The 21,069-nt window shown below is 41.5% G+C and overlaps 1 protein-coding gene across 2 annotated transcripts in view; it reads left to right on the forward strand.

Moving 5' to 3' along the window:
• CSMD3 (CUB and Sushi multiple domains 3) overlaps positions 1-21,069 on the forward strand; it is a 1,240,207-nt gene that overhangs the window by 499,101 nt on the left and 720,037 nt on the right. For both annotated transcript variants that reach the window (XM_084620231.1, XM_084620232.1), the window contains one exon: positions 3,479-3,566. In XM_084620231.1, the coding sequence (XP_084476357.1) occupies positions 3,479-3,566 (88 nt within the window). The remainder of the gene's footprint in view (positions 1-3,478; positions 3,567-21,069) is intronic.

A 21,069-nucleotide genomic window follows, 5' to 3' on the forward strand; every position in this document is an offset into this window, starting at 1 on the left:
TTTCATGTTTGTTCTCTCTCTCTTACTTCTGCTGAATACACACCATAAACACAACAAAATAGAAAACATGTATATGGTGTTTTTCACCAACAATGAATTTTACAATTTTAACCCCTGTTCCTGCAAACCCTCATTCAGTGCTTACCTTAACGCACCTGAAACCATTAGGATTCCTCATGTGAGAAGAAATTAAGCATGTGCATGAGTGTTTGCATGAGTGAGGACATTATTAATCATATATACCCTTGGGATATATAAGCATCATCCTCACTCAACAAATGGTGAGATTAAGTTCCAAAGTCATAAAGGGATTGGTGTGAGAATCAGGATTACAGCTCAGCAATATCTGGCTCCCAGTCTCATGCTCAGACCATGAAGAAATGCCTCATTCATGATATTCCATTGTTTACAATAAAATGCCCATTAACAGTTGTCACAGGACTGTATGGGACAGTGGGGAAAGTGGGAAGCAGTAAAGTAGTTATATTTTTGTAAATAGAAAGTCAAGTGTTATGTGTGATCACCTTCTACACCAACAATACAAAGGCTTCAAACTCAGCAGACCATACATGTTTGGCCAAGCATGTTTAGGGATGAACATGAATAGGGATGGGATTTAAGCATGTGCTTAAAACACTGCTGTATTGGAGCCAAAATTAGAGTTGTGAGTTTAATGCATTCCAACTATAACTTTTCTTTTGTTCTGAAGTTCTAAATGTTGTGTGTGTGTGTGTGAGAGAGAGAGATATTAATTGATGGATATTTTTCCCTCAGTACAGTCTTTCAGAATTTTCTGAATGAATATAAAATACACCCATGTATCATGTTAAGTTCTATTTCATTGTATTTCATTAAGAATGCAACAGTTTAGGGATGATGGCATAAAGCAGCACACTTTCTCAGGCTTGTTATATTAGCTGAAATGTGTAGATCCAATTGTTTTCATGCTGTGAAATCAGTACAGAATCTGCTCTTTTTACATAAACGTCCACAGTATTACCATTTTTGAGAATTACGCAGAGTACAAGAATAAAATATTCTATTTCAAATACTGAAAGATGAAATACAATAAAATGGGAAGTCGTGTTTAAAGCTGGATTTTTGTCTTGTTCATTTAGTCATACTAAAATAAAATATGTACTTCATATAGTACAATAATGTTAAAAGTCCCCTAAATATTGTATAATCCAATCAAATTCTGGGATGTCATAGCAGTTATTTCCTGAGAACTACTGCCTGGGGCCAACACCAATAAAAGCTTCTGGCTACAATTTTAATAAACTTTTAACCACACAAAATCTTAACGGAAAGTCACTCCTGCCCCACCCACAAAGGTAATCTCATTTTAGAATTCCTCCTAAGTAGAGAGTCAGTGCCACCTAAGAATTCCTCTGCCTGTGAACAATGGTAATATTCCATTCTATGTGGACTAGCCACTAACTGCCTCCTTAATTCCCAAGCCCTGCCTTGGACTTTGGGATCATACAAGACACACAAAGTACTGCCACATGAATTCCCATTTAAAGTTCTGAATAACAGGTTCTTCCTGGACTGTCCATATGGACTCCAGTCGATGGTAGAACCATAACTGACAAACACATGGATCCTTCAATGGTAGCAAGAAATTTGCTTTCTATGGGTGACACACTTTCAGCCTACCCACAAGCCTCATTAAGTTTCTCAGAGTAAAGTGAGAAAAACTTCCGACTTTTCAGCTTATGTGCTGTTGATGGAAAACTCCTTTCCAGTCACAAAAGTGGAAATCCAGCTAGCCCTGTGTATTCCAACGTGGATGAACAGGCACTTACCTTTGCTTGCTGCAATATCAGACCGTCCATGCTGTAGCTCTTTCAGGACAGAGAAGATTGAATAGTATGGCCACAGCCAGCAAAGGGTGAGGGCCCATTGGTTGGAAAGGGCCCCAACTACTGAAGAAAAACTAAATAATGCTCACTTGCTCCCCATCCTTTCACTTTTGTTTTATGGTCCTGACCTCACCCATCACTATTGAATTAATTTTACCACCTTTTGTGAGTATAAGTACACCATGTTCAAGGCAAGGGAGAGTTCCTCAAACACTTATATGGCAATTCCTCACAGGAGGCCAGGGGAAAAGATAGGTGGGAGTACCCTATTTCAGTGTCAGCCTGTGTCAAACTGTTATTCCTGCAGAGGTGGAGTCTGACAGTTTAGACATGTAATTAATTAGAAACAAGTTATCTCTCTCTGTCTCTCTCTCATAAAATCAATTTTAAAAAATTGTGTGAATAAGTCATTTATGATTAGCTTAATTATATACAAGCCCTTTCTCCCAAAGGAGTTTTATTTTGTTTCGTTGAAAGCTATCACCCTGCTATGCCAAAGCCCATTGACTTAACTCAATGGGTTAAATATCTTTTCCTCTTAGTATAAATGCCTTGGCTTCAGATCACTTAGTTTTGAAAACATTAAAAATAGTTTCATCTCAAGCCTAAACATTCTTCAGGTAGCAGCTGACCAGCCTCCTGTGATATGGATTTATTCCGTGATCATCAACTCTTAATTCAGTGCACAACTAGGATGAAAAGAACTAAACTGGGGTAGAAGTATTTTTTGGAACTGAAACTCTTGCAAACTATAAATGTTTCACTTTTTTGTAGTAGAACAAACACAATATGTAAAATATGACAAAACTAGATAGTGCAAACTATTAAAAAATACACTAATTTGTGTATCAATACTCTACTCTTTATATGTGCATAACTTACACTAAAGTAAAAGTTTGTGTATGTAAAAGGCACTGGATGAGTTCTTAATCTTTTTTTTATAAGAAGAAGTGAATCAAAGATGAAAAGTTCAGATCCACATAAAGCTTTCTAGCCTCCATGGTTTGGGAATGTCCAGCTCTGAGGATTTGACTTGGTTAAGAAATTTGTGAAAGTCAAACCTGGTTCAGATCTTGAAGCTTCCCCCATGACTCCAAATTCTGGGATATTTGGATTCACACCAGTAATTAAGGCCTACCTGACCCAACTCCACTGAAGTTTTGTCATTCGCACAAGGCAAGCAGGTCAGACATTTGGGGAGAAGACAAGAGTGACATTACTGAACTATGGTCAGAGGAAAATTTCCCACAAATTACAGTAACTGTCAATGAAGAGTTCATTAACTTTAAATATTATTTTTGAAAAGAAATACAAGTAATATGTATATGGATTCAGTAAGATGATGAGCAAATAAACAGAGTTATTTGGTACTTTTTCTATTATCATAAGACTTCTAGAATTTGCTGTTTACCGATATAAAACATACTTTAAAAGTCACACTTATCACTGAAAGAAAATAAATGTATCGAAACTGGAGATTGTGATCTACCCCAAAATCTAGTAACTGTTTGTTTTTGAAGTGCCAACTTTGTAGATAAAGTAAGTTTTTCATACTATTAATTGTCATATTTCTGGGTTTCCTAAAAGTGTGTTGTTTTTCTTTTCTTTTACAGTAAATGAAGGAGGTATTAAACAGGCATCCAATTTGTGTCCAGATCCTGGAGAGCCAGAAAATGGAAAACGACTAGGCTCAGATTTTAGGTAAAATATTAACCTTATCATTGTATCATTTCTATAACACATACATTTTTGAAAAACCATTATTAAAATATATATTTTTAAAAGTATACCAAGACCACTGGCCAACCTTTGGGGAATTCTATTTAAAATTAGATGGCTAAATATAGTCCACTATTTATATTTTAGTACTAAGGATAAAGATGTCCGTAGTATACTGGGAAGTGGTACAAATAGCTGGGGATTTGCAAGGAATTTAATTGAAGAAGGTTATTTAAAATAGTTCTTAACTTAAATATTCAGCTATCTTATTCCTACAAATATAGGGGTTATATGTAGAAATGGAGACTTTTTTGGGACACGTAAGATGAGGATGTGTGTGAAGAAGATAGTGTGAGGAAAGGGGGAAGAAAACAGGTCTCTTCAGGCTAGTCAAAATGGTTTCTACTGGCTGACAACTTTCAGGCTCATTCAAAGTACCATTTTAATGGTCATCAGGCAGGGTCAGGACGAGGCAGGCATACGCTGGTGAGGGGAGAGGCAGGCTGCAATGGTGATAGCTCTCTCAACTCAGTGTAGAAGCAGCTTGCCCCCATCTCTTGCATTCTAGAGCAGTTGTCAGTGTCGGAGTTTGTTCAAGCTACCGGTACACGTCCCCATGTGCACCTACAAGAAGGAAATTCCCCTGTTAGCAGCTGCTGCAGTCCTGGCAATAATGGAGATAGCTGATCATTTTAACAACTGAAACTGGATGTAATGTTTTGGGGGTTGTTGTGAAACATTTTTTTCCTGTCTCCTTCCCTCCCTGATATATACTTAATTTTCTCTCCTTAATTATCACACCACTATGCACTGGAGCAATCTAAGCATCTTAAGGAGGACTAGTGAGAGGATTTTGGGGCACACATCAAACTTTACTAACTTGTTTTATTTAAATACTGTTTGTGTATTCCTTTACGCTGTCCTAGTTGCCTCCAACAGCACTGGAGCACTCCTTCTAGTCGTGGCAATTAATATGTACTGAGGTTAGCCGTGAAAAAAGTGAAAACTGATGCAATTTTTGAGGGAAAATAAAAGGGAGGCAGTACTAGAGACTTAGGGTGGGATTTTCAAAAGTGCCTAAGTGAGTTAGATGCCAAAGTTAGATTTAAATTCAATGGGACTTAAGTGCCTAATTCAGTTAGATGCTTCTGAAAATCTCACCTTTAGTTTTCATTTAAAAAAAATTGAGAGAGACCCCCAAATCATAGAATCATAGAATCATAGAATATCAGGGTTGGAAGGGATCTCAAGAGGTCATCTAGTCCAACCCCCTGCTCAAAGCAGGACCAATCCCCAACTAAATCATCCCAGCCAGGGCTTTGTGAAGCCTGACCATAAAAACTTCTAAGGAAGGAGATTCTACCACCTCCCTAGGTAACGCATTCCAGTGTTTCACCACCCTCCTAGTGAAAAAGTTTTTCCTAATATCCAACCTAAACCTCCCCCACTGCAACTTGAGACCATTACTCCTTGTCCTGTCCTCTTCTACCACTGAGAATAGTCTAGAACCATCCTCTCTGGAACCACTTCTCAGGTAGTTGAAAGCAGCTATCAAATCCCCCCTCATTCTTCTCTTCTGCAGACTAAACAATCCCAGTTCCCTCAGCCTCTCCTCATAAGTCATGTGTTCCAGACCCCTAATCATTTTTGTTGCCCTTCACTGTACTCTTTCCAATTTATCCACGTCCTTCTTGTAGCGTGGGGCCCAAAACTGGACACAGTACTCCAGATGAGGCCTCACCAATGTCGAATAGAGGGGGACGATCACGTCCCTCGATCTGCTCGCTATGCCCCTACTTATACATCCCCAAATGCCACTGGCCTTCTTGGCAACAAGGGCACACTGCTGACTCATATCCAGCTTCTCGTCCACTGTCACCCCTAAGTCCTTTTCCACAGAACTGCTGCCTAGCCATTCGGTCCCTAGTCTGTAGCTGTGCATTGGGTTCTTCCGTCCTAAGTGCAGGACCCTGCACTTATCCTTATTGAACCTCATCAAATTTCTTTTGGCCCAATCCTCCAATTTGTCTAGGTCCCTCTGTATCCTATCCCTGCCCTCCAGTGTATCTACCACTCCTCCCAGTTTAGTATCATCTGCAAATTTGCTGAGAGTGCAATCCACACCATCCTCCAGATCATTTATGAAGATATTGAACAAAACCGGCCCCAGGACCGACCCCTGGGGCACTCCACTTGACACCGGCTGCCAACTAGACATGGAGCCATTGATCACTACCCGTTGAGCCCGACAATCTAGCCAACTTTCTACCCACCTTATAGTGCATTCATCCAGCGCATACTTCTTTAACTTGCTGACAAGAATACTGTGGGAGACCGTGTCAAAAGCTTTGCTAAAGTCAAGAAACAATACATCCACTGCTTTCCCTTCATCCACAGAACCAGTAATCTCATCATAAAAGGCGATTAGATTAGTCAGGCATGACCTTCCCTTGGTGAATCCATGCTGACTGTTCCTGATCACTTTCCTCTCATGTAAGTGCTTCAGGATTGATTCTTTGAGGACCTGCTCCATGATTTTTCCGGGGACTGAGGTGACGCTGACTGGCCTGTAGTTCCCAGGATCCTCCTCCTTCCCTTTTTTAAAGATTGGCACTACATTAGCCTTTTTCCAGTCATCCGGGACTTCCCCCGTTCGCCACGAGCTTTCAAAGATAATGGCCAATGGCTCTGCAATCACAGCCGCCAATTCCTTTAGCACTCTCGGATGCAACTCGTCCGGCCCCATGGACTTGTGCACGTCCAGCTTTTCTAAATAGTCCCTAACCACCTCTTTCTCCACGGAGGGCTGGCCATCTATTCCCCATGTTGTGATGCCCAGCGCAGCAGTCTGGGAGCTGACCTTGTTAGTGAAGACAGAGGCAAAAAAAGCATTGAGTACATTAGCTTTTTCCACATCCTCTGTCACTAGGTTGCCTCCCTCATTCATTAAGGGGCCCACACTTTCCTTGGCTTTCTTCTTGTTGCCAACATACCTGAAGAAACCCTTCTTGTTACTCTTAACATCCCTCGCTAGCTACAACTCCAGGTGTGATTTGGCCCTCCTGATTTCATTCCTACATGCCCGAGCAATATTTTTATACTCTTCCCTCGTCATATGTCCAACCTTCCACTTCTTGTAAGCTTCTTTTTTATGTTTAAGATCCACTAGGATTTCACCGTTAAGCCAAGCTGGTCGCCTGCCATATTTACTATTCTTTCGACACATCGGGATGGTTTGTCCCTGTAATCTCAACAAGGATTCCTTGAAATACAGCCAGCTCTCCTGGACTCCTTTCCCCTTCATGTTAGTCCCCCAGGGGATCCTACCCATCCGTTCTCTGACGGAGTCGAAGTCTGCTTTCCTGAAGTCCAGGGTCCGTATCCTGCTGCTTACCTTTCTTCCCTGTGTCAGGATCCTGAACTCAACTAATCATGGTCACTGCCTCCCAGATTCCCATCCACTTTTGCTTCCCCTACTAATTCTTCCCGGTTTGTGAGCAGCAGGTCAAGAAAAGCTCCCCCCCTAGTTGGCTCCTCTAGCACTTGCACCAGGAAATTGTCCCCTATGCTTTCCAAAAACTTCCTGGATTGTCTATGCACCACTGTATTGCTCTCCCAGCAGATATCAGGAAAATTAAAGTCACCCATGAGAACCAGGGCATACGATCTAGTAGCTTCTGCGAGCTGCCGGAAGAAAGCCTCATCCACCTCATCCCCCTGGTCCGGTGGTCTATAGCAGACTCCCACCACTACATCACTCTTGTTGCTCACACTTCTAAACTTAATCCAGAGACACTCAGGTTTTTCTGCAGTTTTGTACCGGAGCTCTGAGCAGTCATACTGCTCCCTTACATACAGTGCTACTCCCCCACCTTTTCTGCCCTACCTGTCCTTCCTGAACAGTTTATAACCATCCATGACAGTACTCCAGTCATGTGAGTTATCCCACCAAGTCTCTGTTATTCCAATCACGTCATAATTCCTTGACATCACCAGGACCTCCAGTTCTCCCTGCTTGTTTCCAAGGTTTTGTGCATTCATATATAAGCACTTGAGATAACCTGCTGATCACCCCTCATTCTCAGTATGAGGCAGGAGCCCTCCCCTCACAGACATTCCTGCCTGTGCTTCCTCCCGGTATCCCGCTTTCCCACTTACCTCAGGGCTTTGGTCTCCTTCCCCCAGTGAACCTAGTTTAAAGCCCTCCTCACTAGGTTAGCCAGCCTGCTCGCAAAGATGCTCTTCCCTCTCTTCGTAAGGTGGAGCCCGTCTCTGCCCAGCACTCCTCCTTCATTGAACACCATCCCATGGTCAAAGAATCCAAAGCCTTCTCTCCGACACCACCTGCGTAGCCATTTGTTGACTTCCAAGATTCGACGATCCCTACCCAGGCCTTTTCCTTCCATGGGGAGGATGGACGAGAAAACCACTTGCGCCTCAAACTCCTTTATCCTTCTTCCCAGAGCCACGTAGTCCGCAGTTATCCGCTCAAGGTCATTCTTGGCAGTATCATTGGTGCCCACGTGGAGAAGCAGGAAGGGGTAGCGATCCGAGGGCTTGATGAGTCTCGGCAGTCTCTCCGTCACATCGTGAGTCTTAGCCCCCAGCAAGCAGCAGACTTCTTGGTTTTCCCGGTCAGGGCGGCAGACAGATGACTCAGTCCCCCGGAGTAGAGAGTCCCCGACCACCACCACCCGCCTCCTTCTCTTGGGAGTGGTGGTCGTGGAACCCCCCATCTCAGGACAATGCATCTCATGCCTTCCAACTTCTGCTTTCTCCCCCCAGACATATCATCTGGTCCACTCTCCGCAATGGTACCTGTGGAGAGAACATGAAAGTGGTTAGTTACCTGTGTCCGCGTTGCTGGAACCCGGACATTCCCCCTTCTTCTTCTGGAGGTCACATGTTGCCAAGCTTCTTCACTGGGCTCTTGGCTCTGCTGTGCAACCTGTTCTAAACTTTTAGAGCTTTGTGCCCGTAGAAGCATATCCTGACTTTTGTCCAGAAAATCCTCCGTTTCTCGTATGCAACGCAGGGTCGTTATCTGTTGCTCCAGACCTTCAATCTTCTCTTCCAATATGGAGACCAGCTTGCACTTTGTACAGACAAAGTCGCTTCTGTCCTGTGGAAGAAAGACAAACATGGTCACATCCAGTGCAGGTCACAAAGGCCATCTCTCTTACAGGGGGCTCACATACTTCCTGATAAGCCTCTGCAGCTCATCAGTGGAAGTAAGCTAACAGTCAACACATAAAAACCAAGCAAACCAAAATATCGCCAACTCATTTCCAACTCCTATTTCTGTGAGTCTCACAGTGTTCTATCTTCTCTGCAATTTTTTCAGATTATGAACCAATCAGAGCAGGAACCATCCCTATTTCCTGTGTTGCATAAGACCAAGCATGTTGTTGTTGCTTAACACATCATTAATAATAATAATACTTCATAATAAGTAGTGCAGCAATAGTGAATTAGCAGGTAAAATCAAGCCAGATGTCAGAAGCAGGTGAGCAGGCTCTCCTGAACCCCTTGGGTACACTGGGTCTGCTGTGGGGAGACTGTGGCAATACTCAGCCCTTTTGAAAATGTAATTAGCAGAGGAAGGTTATGGCAGATTGCAAGCAATGCAGATTGTTACTTCAACAGTGGTGACAATGGAGGCAGGCAGAGCTCAGTCTCCTTTTTCCTTGGGATACAGATATTCAACTGATGAGTCTAGTGCAGTGCCAAGCCAGCCTCTGTTCTTCAAAGAGGTGGTAGGCAAAAGCCACGGAGCTTGTACATGCATTCTGGGGACACAGGGAAGCAGTCAAGTCTAGTTAAAAATTATATTTGGGGAAAAAATCCTTCCTGGTGTAACTAGTGATATCTGAGATTCTTGAATAGGAAGGGATTTTAAGAAGAGGTTCACTCTTAATTAATTCTGATCCCACCCCCCCTCCACCCCACCCCCACTCCCGCAAGCTGAGAAACGAAACACAGGCTAGTCAGTTTATTTCATTTATCCTTGCATCTTAGGGGATCATTCTCCCTGCCGGCCCCTGCCTGCCTGCCTTGCATCTCAGCAGAATTATCACATAATCAGCTAACCTATGGGCAAGCAGTAGGCATATGCCTGCAGTTGCTCATCCTATTACTGGTCTGCTGTGGCACCTGATAAGCAGGCAGCTAAGCACAGTCTCCTCCTCTTGTCACACCACTCTTCCTGATGGACACCACCAGGAAGGAACAGCCAGGTAAAGGAGGAGGAGGCGGTGATGGTAGGTAATTGAACCAATAGCAGTGCAAGGTGAGGAACTAGCCTCCCTCATTCCCTAGCCAGCTCCACCACATTCCCCTCAGCTACTCCAAGTCATCACAACAGCTGACCCAGGCATCTTCAACTGATTCCCCTGCAACTCTCTCTGTAAATAAGGCCCCTTGAAATCTGGGTGTTGGGCTGCATGTGATGATTATGTTTGGATTAGTTGGGTGCTTCTAGAGATTGAAAAATAGTGGAGAGATAGGCAGCCAGGGTGCCTGTCCTTCCCACCTCTCACTGCTCTATACCTTGCACATTGCTGTAGCAACCTGCATAGAGCTTGGAGAGAGAAGCAAAGAGTTTTGAGGAGTTTCCAGAAAGTCAGTCTCTTTGCACATGACTGGAATGCTAGCTGCAAGCATAGAACCTCTGTATATAGTTCTCTTAATAAGGAGCCAGTTTAGTTTTAGAAAAATGGAGTCCTCTCCCAACACAAGGTTCAGGAAATACGGTGGCGGTAGTCAGCCTACAGAGATGCACAGCAAAGAAGAGAGTATGAGCAAAAGGAAAACAAAGCAGCAGCTAGAAATAGAGCAAGCAAGCAGTATGGAGGGACTCAAGCCACCAGAAAAGCTTGATTGCCAGACAAAAAAATCTTACGCAAAAATAGAAGCAGTGGAAACAAGAACTGAGTTTTTTTATATATAGCTGGCTATGGGGCTAAAGATGAGAAAATTAAGGTAAAAATAAGAAAAAAATATTTTTGAATCTATCTCATTGGGGGAAAAAGGACAAGTAGTGAGTGAGATACTGTTACCTGAAATAATACCCCAAACACAGGAACTGCTGATAAAGGTGTTGGACGAATACTATGACCCCAACAGAAGGAAATTGTAGAGAGAGACTGGGGTTTTTAACCCAAAACCATGATATAGAAGAAGAAATAGATACTTACAGTACAGAGCTGAGAATTGTGTCCTCCACATGCACATGTAACTTTGTAAACATTAAAAGTTCCATAAGCAGAGACAGGATCATTTGTAGCACATGGGTTTCCACCTTATGGAAGAGATTGCTGAAAGAAACAGATCTAACCCTAGAGAAATGCCTCTAGCAAGGGTAGCTGAACTGTCCAGGGAAAGGATCAAAAACAATAGCCACTAGTGCAGAACACGTACACAAGTTCAAGCTAAAGATACCCAAGAAGCAGGACAGAGACTAACTGAGGATGCAATCATCATGGTCTAGCATATCAACAAAGCAACATGAAAAGCAGAAAAGGAAAATACCTATGGGCAATGTTGCAAGGGGTGTGGGAAATAGAGCTGCTTTATGTCCCCCTGCCACAGCTACCCTAGGAAGGAAAAAAACAAAACAAAACAGGAGTACATGCAGAAATTGAGGATGTTGAGGTTTCTAATGAAGAGGAGGATAACTGCAGTGTGAAATTAGCAGATCCAGAAGATACTCAATGTACACACACTGCGGAGGAAGGTCGCCAGCCATTCAACTGCCATATCTGCAGTTATGCTTTTAGGTCAACAACTGATCTGATTTGAGATGGATTGTGAAGCCAGCAGCAAAGTAATCCTAGCAGTACTGAAAAGCAACACTAGACTGAGAAATGTGATCAATTGCTAGGGATGTACAATAAAAGGATTCTGAGGCCAGTGGGCAAATTCAGGCTGTCAATAAGAAACCCATGAAACAAGTGATGTTATCACTTGGAATTTATATTAGTTGAGACACAGGCATGCTATCCACTGCTGTGCAAGCCATGGATCTGATCACAGTACAACACCAGAGTTATCTTTGGCATGACAGAAGAAAGAGAACAGTCACCCTGGACTCCATCCAGAATTCTAACAGACTATCAGGACATATTTCAAGAAGATGAACACCTATAGGGCAGGCTGAAGTTTGACATAGACCCTGTTGTGCAGTCCATGAGCCTACCAAAACACAGAGTTCCACTGTTGGAGTCACTGAAGAAGGAACTGGCAAGCCTGCAAAGAGGAGCCATCATGAAACCTGTTGATACTAGCACAGTTTGTCTCTGAGCTAGCTGAGCCATCCAGCCAACCAACAATCTTTGCCATTCCTTTGCAACTGGCTGCAGAGGTGGTCCACTGTAAACTGATCGAGGCACTAGAGGGACTTCTAGGCATCAAGATTGTAGCAGATGACATTCTTACTGTAGGAGAAAGTGATGTCAAATAAAAGGAAATTCTGGAGCATGATACCAAGCTGCAGCAACTTCTAAACAGGTTCTGGAAGCAGAATATTAGGCTGAATGCAGAGAAGCTGAAGCTGAGGAAAACTGAGGTCCTCTACATTGGACATGTGTTGATTTCTGAGAGACTCCAGCCAGATACTGAGAAACTGGGAGCTATTAAGGAAAAATCTAGACCAAAGTGTGGCAAGTGAGTCTAGCAACTAAAGGGATGGCTGTCTATTTTTCCAGATTGTTTGCACACCTATCAGAAACCTTCAGAAGTCTGGGGTCCCTAGAAATAGTTAACATACCAGGACGCAGTGTGGGAATTGTCAGAACACCAATTCAAAAGCACTGCAGAGCAACTAGTATTGCAAGGAGGGCTAGGAGAAGCACTGATGCAAGGCCAGCAGCCCATAAAATTTGCTAGGAGAGCCTTTGCAGACACAGAAGGGGGATGTGGTCAGATAGAGAAAGATGACTGTGGAACAGATGATGGAGTCTATCAACGAAGATAACATATACAAAAAGGGGGAGACTGGTGAGAAGATCAGTGTGCTTGAAGGACTATGAGGTGCAGCTGGCCACAATTAGATGGCAGTATCAGCTATGTCCTAGAGCAAGATATGTATTAGTAACCTCTGCCACCATCAGGTTAGCAAACACTTGATTAAAGACACAACAACAACAATTGTTAAAAGAAAAGATGTAACGACCTGCACAGAACTTGGGGAGGAGGAAGGGGGAGAACAAAGGTTGCAGGAGAGAAGTGTTTGGAGGGACACTAGGAAGTCAGTTTGTATGTACATGGCTGGAATGCTAGATACAATTACAGCATCTGTGTAAATGGTTTTCTTAATGAAAAGCCAGCTCAGTTTTAGAAAATTGGAGTCTTCTCCTGTTGTTACCCAACACATGATACATGAAACACCTGCTGCTGGCTAGCAGACAGGAATGAAACAGCTAGCGAGGTAAGAAGAGCAAGTGGTGGCTAAAAGTCCCTCGCTACAGGCAGGTTATGAGAGGGAAATGGAGCAGTAGTACAAATGGTGGAAGGGCAAACTGAGAGAGAACAACGGAAGGAGAGAGGGGGGCAGAGTTAGGTTAAGCCATATTTTTCCTGGTCCCCTAACAAATTTTGATCCTGCAAGAAATGTCATTGCAGGACCTCCTCAAAACTTGGCAGCAATGTACATTATTTTAGTTAGGGCTAGCTAAAACAACAAGGACCTATTCTGCTATTCTTCTCTATGGACCAGACTTTTCATCCGGACTTTATCTCCCATGATGCACTGCAGTCATGCAATCACTATGATGCATCACCTCCTCTAATCAAGAGGGGACACCATGGTGCATGAGAAGAATGATAGCACGAGGTGCCCAAACTACAACTGCCCTGACGCACTGCAGCAGCTTTTCAGAATCAAAATATTTTGGTTTTCAGGGACAGGAAGAGGGGAAAACATATTTCATTTGGAAGTTAAATATACAAAACTCATAGAAATATTATAATTTTGTAAAAGCTAACCCACCCTCAAACCTTACTTTTGGTCCTAACTTTATCTAATATTTTCCCTATATTGATCACTTTGAAGTTGTGAATTCTACAAAATAAGAAAAAAAATCACTAAATATAGTGAATGCAAATAGATGTAGTTTGTGTTTGTTTGGAAACCAGCTTTACCCTCATCTTTTTCATTTTTCTGCTGCTCATAAATACAAACCCACTTCAACAAACGTGGCACCCACCCAATACCATTTTAAACAAACAAACAAAAACACTAAATCACAGCACTGCTGTGTGTTTTGTGTCACTTATGTGGGTTTTATTCTGGGAGCACCTTTTGCTCTTGTTGTCTTCAGTTATAGCTGAGGATGCTCATCAGTTTGCAGGGCTGAAATCATGTTAGTCTGTAAGCTCTCAGAGAAAGGACTTTGTTTCCTTCTGGGTATTGTAGAATGGCTAGTGTAAGACAATGTTATGCTATTATCTTACCCACAGCTTTAATATAACAAGAATTATTGTAGTCAGTATAAGAACTCCGACTCTGTAGGAGTAATAGGAGATCAAACATTTTTATTCAATAGACATCCTTAGAGACAATATAAGAAAAAAGTAGCTTGTAAAGTATAAAACATTTCCATTATGTACTAGGCCCCTTGGAAGCAGTTATTGAGTTGGTATCACATTAATATAAGAGCTCCAGTAACTTCCCAAAGTATACAGCCTTCCCACTGGCTTTTCTGTCACCACAAAGATATTCTGCCAAGTTTCCTCAGGGCAGAAACCTCACGGCTGCTACTCTGAAACCTGTCATTTTATCCAGACATTCAAACAACTCTGGTTTGATTTTTTTAAAGATTGGAAGAGTCTGGTCTGGCAGCTTTTCTCTGGGCAGTCTCTTCTCAGAACAGCTCCTGTCTATACAATATTGCCTTATTAGCTATTCCTATTCCTGCTTTTCCTAGAAAAGTAGACTGGGCCAGCTTCTATTATAACGGATTCCCTAAAAATGAGTCAGTATCTGTCATTCCCCGCCCCAGTGAAATTTTGTATTTCCTAGTTAAAAGGCTTCTTCTTCTTCTTTCTTTCAGCTGTATCTTAGTTATGGTGAATAGTTTAACAATAAATCCAGGTCAGATAAAGATAAAACAAAACATTTTTTTAAAAAGCATTTTGATTAGAAATAACTATATTGCCATTTAAAAACATCAACTGATTCATCCCTTGTGTTAGCAAACATTCCTTTTCTCCTATAGGTGACACTATCATGCTCAAATAAATTGGTTAGTCTCTAAGGTGCCACAAGTACTCCTTTTCTTTTTACTATCACTTTGGTCCTTGAAGAGTCTCATTAACTTTACTTAAGGAACCACATTAGGGGGTGTGACTTGTAAAGAAGGAAAAAACCCTCTTTTTATAGCCATTTTATAATATACAGGAAAGGGTTGAAAGGGCTAGGGGATGTTTCCTTGCTTGTTTTTAATTCACACATATTAGGAGAATAAAGACGAGTTTTCCCTGGAAGACTTGTTAGCAGTCTCAGAAATGAGGATTATGAGATTTCTTACAGCTTAATTGAAGGAACAGGACTGTGGGATATTGAATGACTGATGTGTTTTCTCTCAAGTTGATCACTTGTTTACATTAAAGGAGTCTCAAAAAAGGCACACAGACACACACACACACACACACACAAAGACGAAGCTTAGCAGGATGAATAACTCTCTTCTTCCCAGTTGATCAGATTTCACTACCTCCAAACATGTAATATGATCATCCTAAGGACTCTCCAGTTGCCAGTCTTCCAAGATAACTAGATTTGCAAGGGGGAAAGTCCTTATTTTTTAAAACATAAAAAGCAATTAAACAAATCCTCATCATGTATTATTCATCACAGAGAAGAAAAATAGCACAACCCAAACTTAAACCTTTAACTTGATTTAAAGAGCAGCCTTACTGTCTTATGGATGGCCTTCTAACCAACAGAGAGAGGAGAATCAGAAACTTAAATTCTTAGTAATTATAGCCTTAGCGTGAGCAAGCTGCCAGTCCCCAACAAGAATTGACTGTGCAGACACCTTAAGTCAAAAATGCAACATTTTAGAGGAATGAAGAAAGAGTGTTTGTAGAAAGACTCCTCAGAATCTCCTTTCCATACAGGTTTAACACAGCATCAGAACGTTTTATAAGAATTCTTGGGTTCTCACGTGGCCAGTATTCTGTCACCACTTTCCATAGCCTTTTAACTGTGTGTGTGTTAGGACCAGGGGGAGCATTTTATTCCAGCCATAGTAAGTAATATGGCAACTGACTGCTTTCCCAACAAACATGTTCTCACATATCCTCAGAAAAGTTGTAAGACAAGCTCTGAGACAACTTGCAGAATTTTACAGTGTCTCTTGGAATCTGACACAATGCACTTACTGTTTTGGATATTCTTTTCTGATGTAAGAATCCCCATTGCTGTGTTTTGAAATTTTAAAAGCTTTGTTTCTGATTCTAAATGTCTATTTGAGCATAACTGGCTTTTAAAGGTTGAAATAGAGTCAAGGAGACTCGGTGATAGCAATTCCTATTCTGAAATAGAAGTTGTAAATCAGAAATAAAGGTGTTTTTTGTATTTTTTTTTCAGTGGGGACATCTCTGGAATCTTACCTTTAAGTCTCCCAGTTAGCTTTTCTTTACTATCCTCAACCAATACATGCTTAAGCTATTCATCCTTCAATGAAATGTTCACAAGGACCACCTTGCATGCATCACATTGCAGGAACTATGGCCTAAGATAGGGGATAGGACTAAGTTAGTTATGACCCTCCCCTTGTAAGGAGACTAGACACAATGTCCCCCTTGTATACTGCTGTTTCAAACAGCAATAGGTTAGTGCTCACTAGGAACTGTTAGCGCACAGCATCTGTGTCCACATGAATGCTTAGTGCACAGCCCGCTAGGGTGCTGTAGATTTACACCCCAGCTTGCTATGCACTAACTCTCCATACAGACAAGCCCCATTGTGTGATAATTTTGGTAACTGTTGATTTTTTAAATGTTAATTATGTTCAGCAATTTCTCTCAATCAATTTATCTAGCCCCCATTTCCATCGTATATATACACCTCACAGTATTTTAAGTATATATCCTCACACCACCCTATGAGGTAGGGGAGTATTATTATTCCATTTTACACAGGTTGGACTGAGGCACAGAGAGATGAAGAGTTGGATTTTGAAAGGTATTTAGATGCCTAAGATGCAGAGAAGTGTCCAGTGGGATTTTCAGAAGTATTTAGGTACCTAACTCCCACTGATTTTACCAAGGCAATTTTGAAAACCTTTTAAAAGTCTGGCCCTAAAGGTCTTGCCCAAAGTCACACACAAATTGTGGCAGAAAAGGAAATTGGACCTGGGTTTATTGAGTCCTACGCTAGTGTAACCCACACACCCTCTGGGTGTGGTGTTCTGTCCCATCCAGTAGCACCAACCTCACTAAGAGAGAGAAAATTAATGAGTCTGCTCTACAGCCTTAGCTAAGGGGGATATGGCTTTTAGCTCATGTAGTAGAGGCTCATGCATTTAGCTCCAGAGGTCCCAGGTTCGACCCCACCCACCGACGACCAGATTCTGTTCTTGTTATGCTAGCACCACAAGCCCTAAACTAACCATCCTTTGAATTGAACTTTGTCTTCAATAAAGATAATTCTCTGCTTTCATGAAATTAGTATTAATAAATGTATATCCCTTTCCCTTCCTATGATAGCTTTGAATATGTAAACAAATTGATTGCTAGTGCCTGGAAGTTTCACAGTGAATTTCCCTAAAGATTTTTCATAAACACTTCCCTAGCATCTTTCCAGGGTGGACTTTCAGATCCATGAAATCCATTGCCAAAGAGCACTGAATTCTGGGAGAACCTTTGCTATGGGATGTGGCTGATTTGTTGCTGATGGTGGTAGTACCATTACAAGTTCCTTTATTCTGTGTCAGCGATTTGCCTGAAGCTAATGTGGTTCCCCTTTTGACCAGCCAGTGTAGCCTCTGGCTGTACATGTGTACAGAGTCACCTGAATAACTAATAAAATGGAATCACTGAAGGTCTTCTGAGGTTCCATCTTCACTGTGACACCTACTCTCTCTTCAGCCAAAATTCAGTCACTTAGGCCTTCTCTAGATTAAGAAAAAAAGATGTGTTCTTACACATGGTAATAAAAAATATGTAAAATCCTAGCGAAAACAAGGCAGTTTGCAGTTTTCACACACTTTAGTAGATGGAGGTAAACTCTAGGCTCCCCCTAATCTGTAAATTGGTCAGTTTAGCACATGCAATTGTTATGTCTACATGAGAGTTTTAGAAGGTTTAGAAGTTTAGCATCACTCCTTTAATTCCTAGTGCTACAGTGTAAAATTTTCAAAAGCACCTACATAAAATTAGGCACCTGATCCCTACTGAAAAGTGCCTAAGTCATGTAGGTGCTTTTGAAAATGTTACCCTTAGCCTTTTTGCCTTAGCTTTTCCATCTAACAGATGGAGACAATATTTCACAATTGTGTTAATTAGTTGGATACATCAGAATTAAAATTTACCAGAATGCCCATACAATCCTCCAGTAAGGCCAGAGTCCTACATTATTTGAAGATTTGTCCCTTGGGAGGGAAATAATGTTTGCAACTATTTCCAGGCTACAGCACAAATAACTCTGCTCCTCTTTTTTCTTAAGGAAAAAAAAGACCATGACCAAGAAATTCCTATGGTCCCCTTTTGATATAAATGAGATATTTGAGGTTGTGGATGTTCCAGACAATAATCTCACGTGCTTTTCCCAAACTCCTTAGGTACATGTAGTGCAGCAGTGGAGGCAGGAGTGATCTACATTTTGGAGAACAGGGTAATGAAAATTGTATTTGAGGACCTGCACAAAAAGTTAAAGCCAATTCTGAACCCTCCTTCTGCATTTTAATTTTGTTAGTATCAGTAGAATGTGTCTATATCAGTAGAATGTGTCTAAATTATGGCCATGGTAGGGTATGCAGGGCCACAGTTGATCAAAAATAAGAATTGAGATGGTAGTAAGAAAACCCATATGAGGATGAACTGAATTTTACGTGCCTGAAAAAAAGCATTATTGTTTGTTCAGAATCTCCACACACCGTATTCTCCATCAGGTCACTTATTTCTCCCCCTCTCCTTCCCCAATTTGCCTGTTTGTGCCAGATTTTGGTTACCTGTTGCTTCTTCAAGCTGGCATAATTGGCACAACCAGCCTCCTGAGAATTCCGCAGCATGTGAAAATCCTTGGTCATCTTTGAGTTGGCTATTCTGACTTATATAAATAGCAAAACCATTATTTATTTAATGAGTAAAACATATCTTACAGTTGATTAAATTCTATATATGTAACACAGAATTTTTTATGAAAAATGTGTGGGATTTGTATACCCAATCATAGATCCTCAATTTCTGGATGTTTCTCTGAAGTACAAATCAATAAACTAGATTTTCTAATATTGTAAGACATCAGAGCATAGAACAGGAAATTATTTTATTTTCCTTTTTTCTTTTAAATTACATATTTTATTTTTTACATTTCAAGATGTGAACTCACCAAAAAATACAATAAATCTTGATGACACCCGAAACAGACACCAAGTGAAAAAGATATTTTTAAATGTTCATTATTGATTTTCCCCCCAGAAATATTGCTACCATTTAAAAAGTATATGAATGGATTACTATCCATTTAACACTGTGTGCACACTCCATTGCCACTACTCTGAATTCATTCTGACCTGCTTCGCCTGTAAAAGCTGTCAGGCTTGTAGGGGGGCAGTTAAAATGAGAGAGGCAGATGACATAAGAATGGACTGGGAAGGAGAGCAGATTGGCACTGCCCATGTGATGAGAGATGCCCCAATGGGACTAGAAGCTGACTGAAGCTTGTGGTTTGCTAGGACCTTCCCTGTCAGAGAGTAGGCCTAATATAGACTGTTGGTCTGATTTCTTACCAAAAACCTGGAGGTGGATATTAAGACAAGCTGCTGCAGCTGGGTTGCATCTGAAAGTAAGGCAGCTGAAAGCAGAGCCCAGCAGAATTTAAGATTCTTTCGGTTTGGGTTTATGTTGAACTTTGACTTGGGAACTCCACTGCCCCAGAATGGTAAAACTCTCTCTGTGACTTGGCTGGAGGGTTAAGTCCCATCCATAATCAGTGCGCCAAAGACTATATTGGAGAAACTGAGTGCCATGCCATGTGGGAATTGGCACCTCTGCCCCAGGCACTCAGTAATCTGTGGGTAGTTTTGAAAGTTTATTTTTATGCTTATAATTTAAAGTACCGAAAAGAGAAGAAAATCTCTCTCGTGAGAAGACTGTATTTTCTAACGTTACCAATAGCTGTACAGTTGCCAGGGTAACTTTCAGAGATTCAGCTGTAGTAATTGTAATGCTAAAAACTAGTTGATTTTTTTCCTGATACATTCCATGTACTTAGATGGTTTTCATTTGTCGTGGTAGCCTGCGGTATGTATGCATACGCTTTCTGAAGGCACTATGTTTGCACATGTTCATTATACAAAAGGGATAGAATTTAGTCCCAGAAGTACCAGTTAGAATAACATCTAATCAGCCAGGTTTTGAGAGCCTATGGTCTACAGGGCTCAGCATTTGTGGTTGATCTGCCAAGAGCCATATATTACTGTGGCTATAGAGTTCTACTTAAAATAGCTATAATATTGGCATTATCTTGTGCATGTGTATCTACTGCCATCTGGAATTGAAGTTTGTGTCTCTAGTGATATAAACACTGTTTTTTAAAGTAATTTATGGTTTAACTAGGATAGAACAGGTGTGGGATGGAAAGGAGGTTATAACTAGGAACAGTGGGATAAAATTTAGAGCAAGTAATTTAGATAAAAATATCAATAAACATCCTATCTGAGATCTATTAGAATGTAGAGCAGTTTCCCATAGGCAATTGTGGAAGCCCCATTGTTTGGAGAATTGAAAACTGTGTTGGCCAAAGTACTAGAAAATATACTGCAGGGAATAATCATTCAGTGGAAGGGGCACAGATTAAAAGACATTCATCTTCATTGTCCATCTGGAGTTTAAACAGCATTTTAAACACAGAATAGATGGAGAAGAAATCCTATTCAAAACTTGTCACTAATCCCTGCATTACCTTCCAGCTCCTCTCCCTGCTTTGTAGCTCACCATGCTGTCCTGTCTAGATTCTTCACTCTTCCCGCATCTAGATCAGTCCAGACCCTGCCTCCAGGCTGCCCTCAAACAATACTTTCCCACATCCCATGCATACACAGTTCCCACTCCAGGCTGTGTTTCATGCCCAAATCTCCCAATCCCAATTTTAAGACTGCACCTTCCGCCAGACTTCCTTCACACGTACTCATTTCTGCTTGACCTTCCATATTCTTCCCATACCTCTGTCTGGGGTGCCAACATACCCACCTCTGGTTATTCTGCCGAGACCTCTAGAGATCAGGGAGGTTCAACATCATCTTCTAAGAGGATTGGA

Source organism: Lepidochelys olivacea, assembly GCF_965140295.1.
Source record: "Lepidochelys olivacea isolate rLepOli2 genome assembly, chromosome: 2".
Lineage (NCBI taxonomy): Eukaryota > Metazoa > Chordata > Testudines > Cheloniidae > Lepidochelys > Lepidochelys olivacea.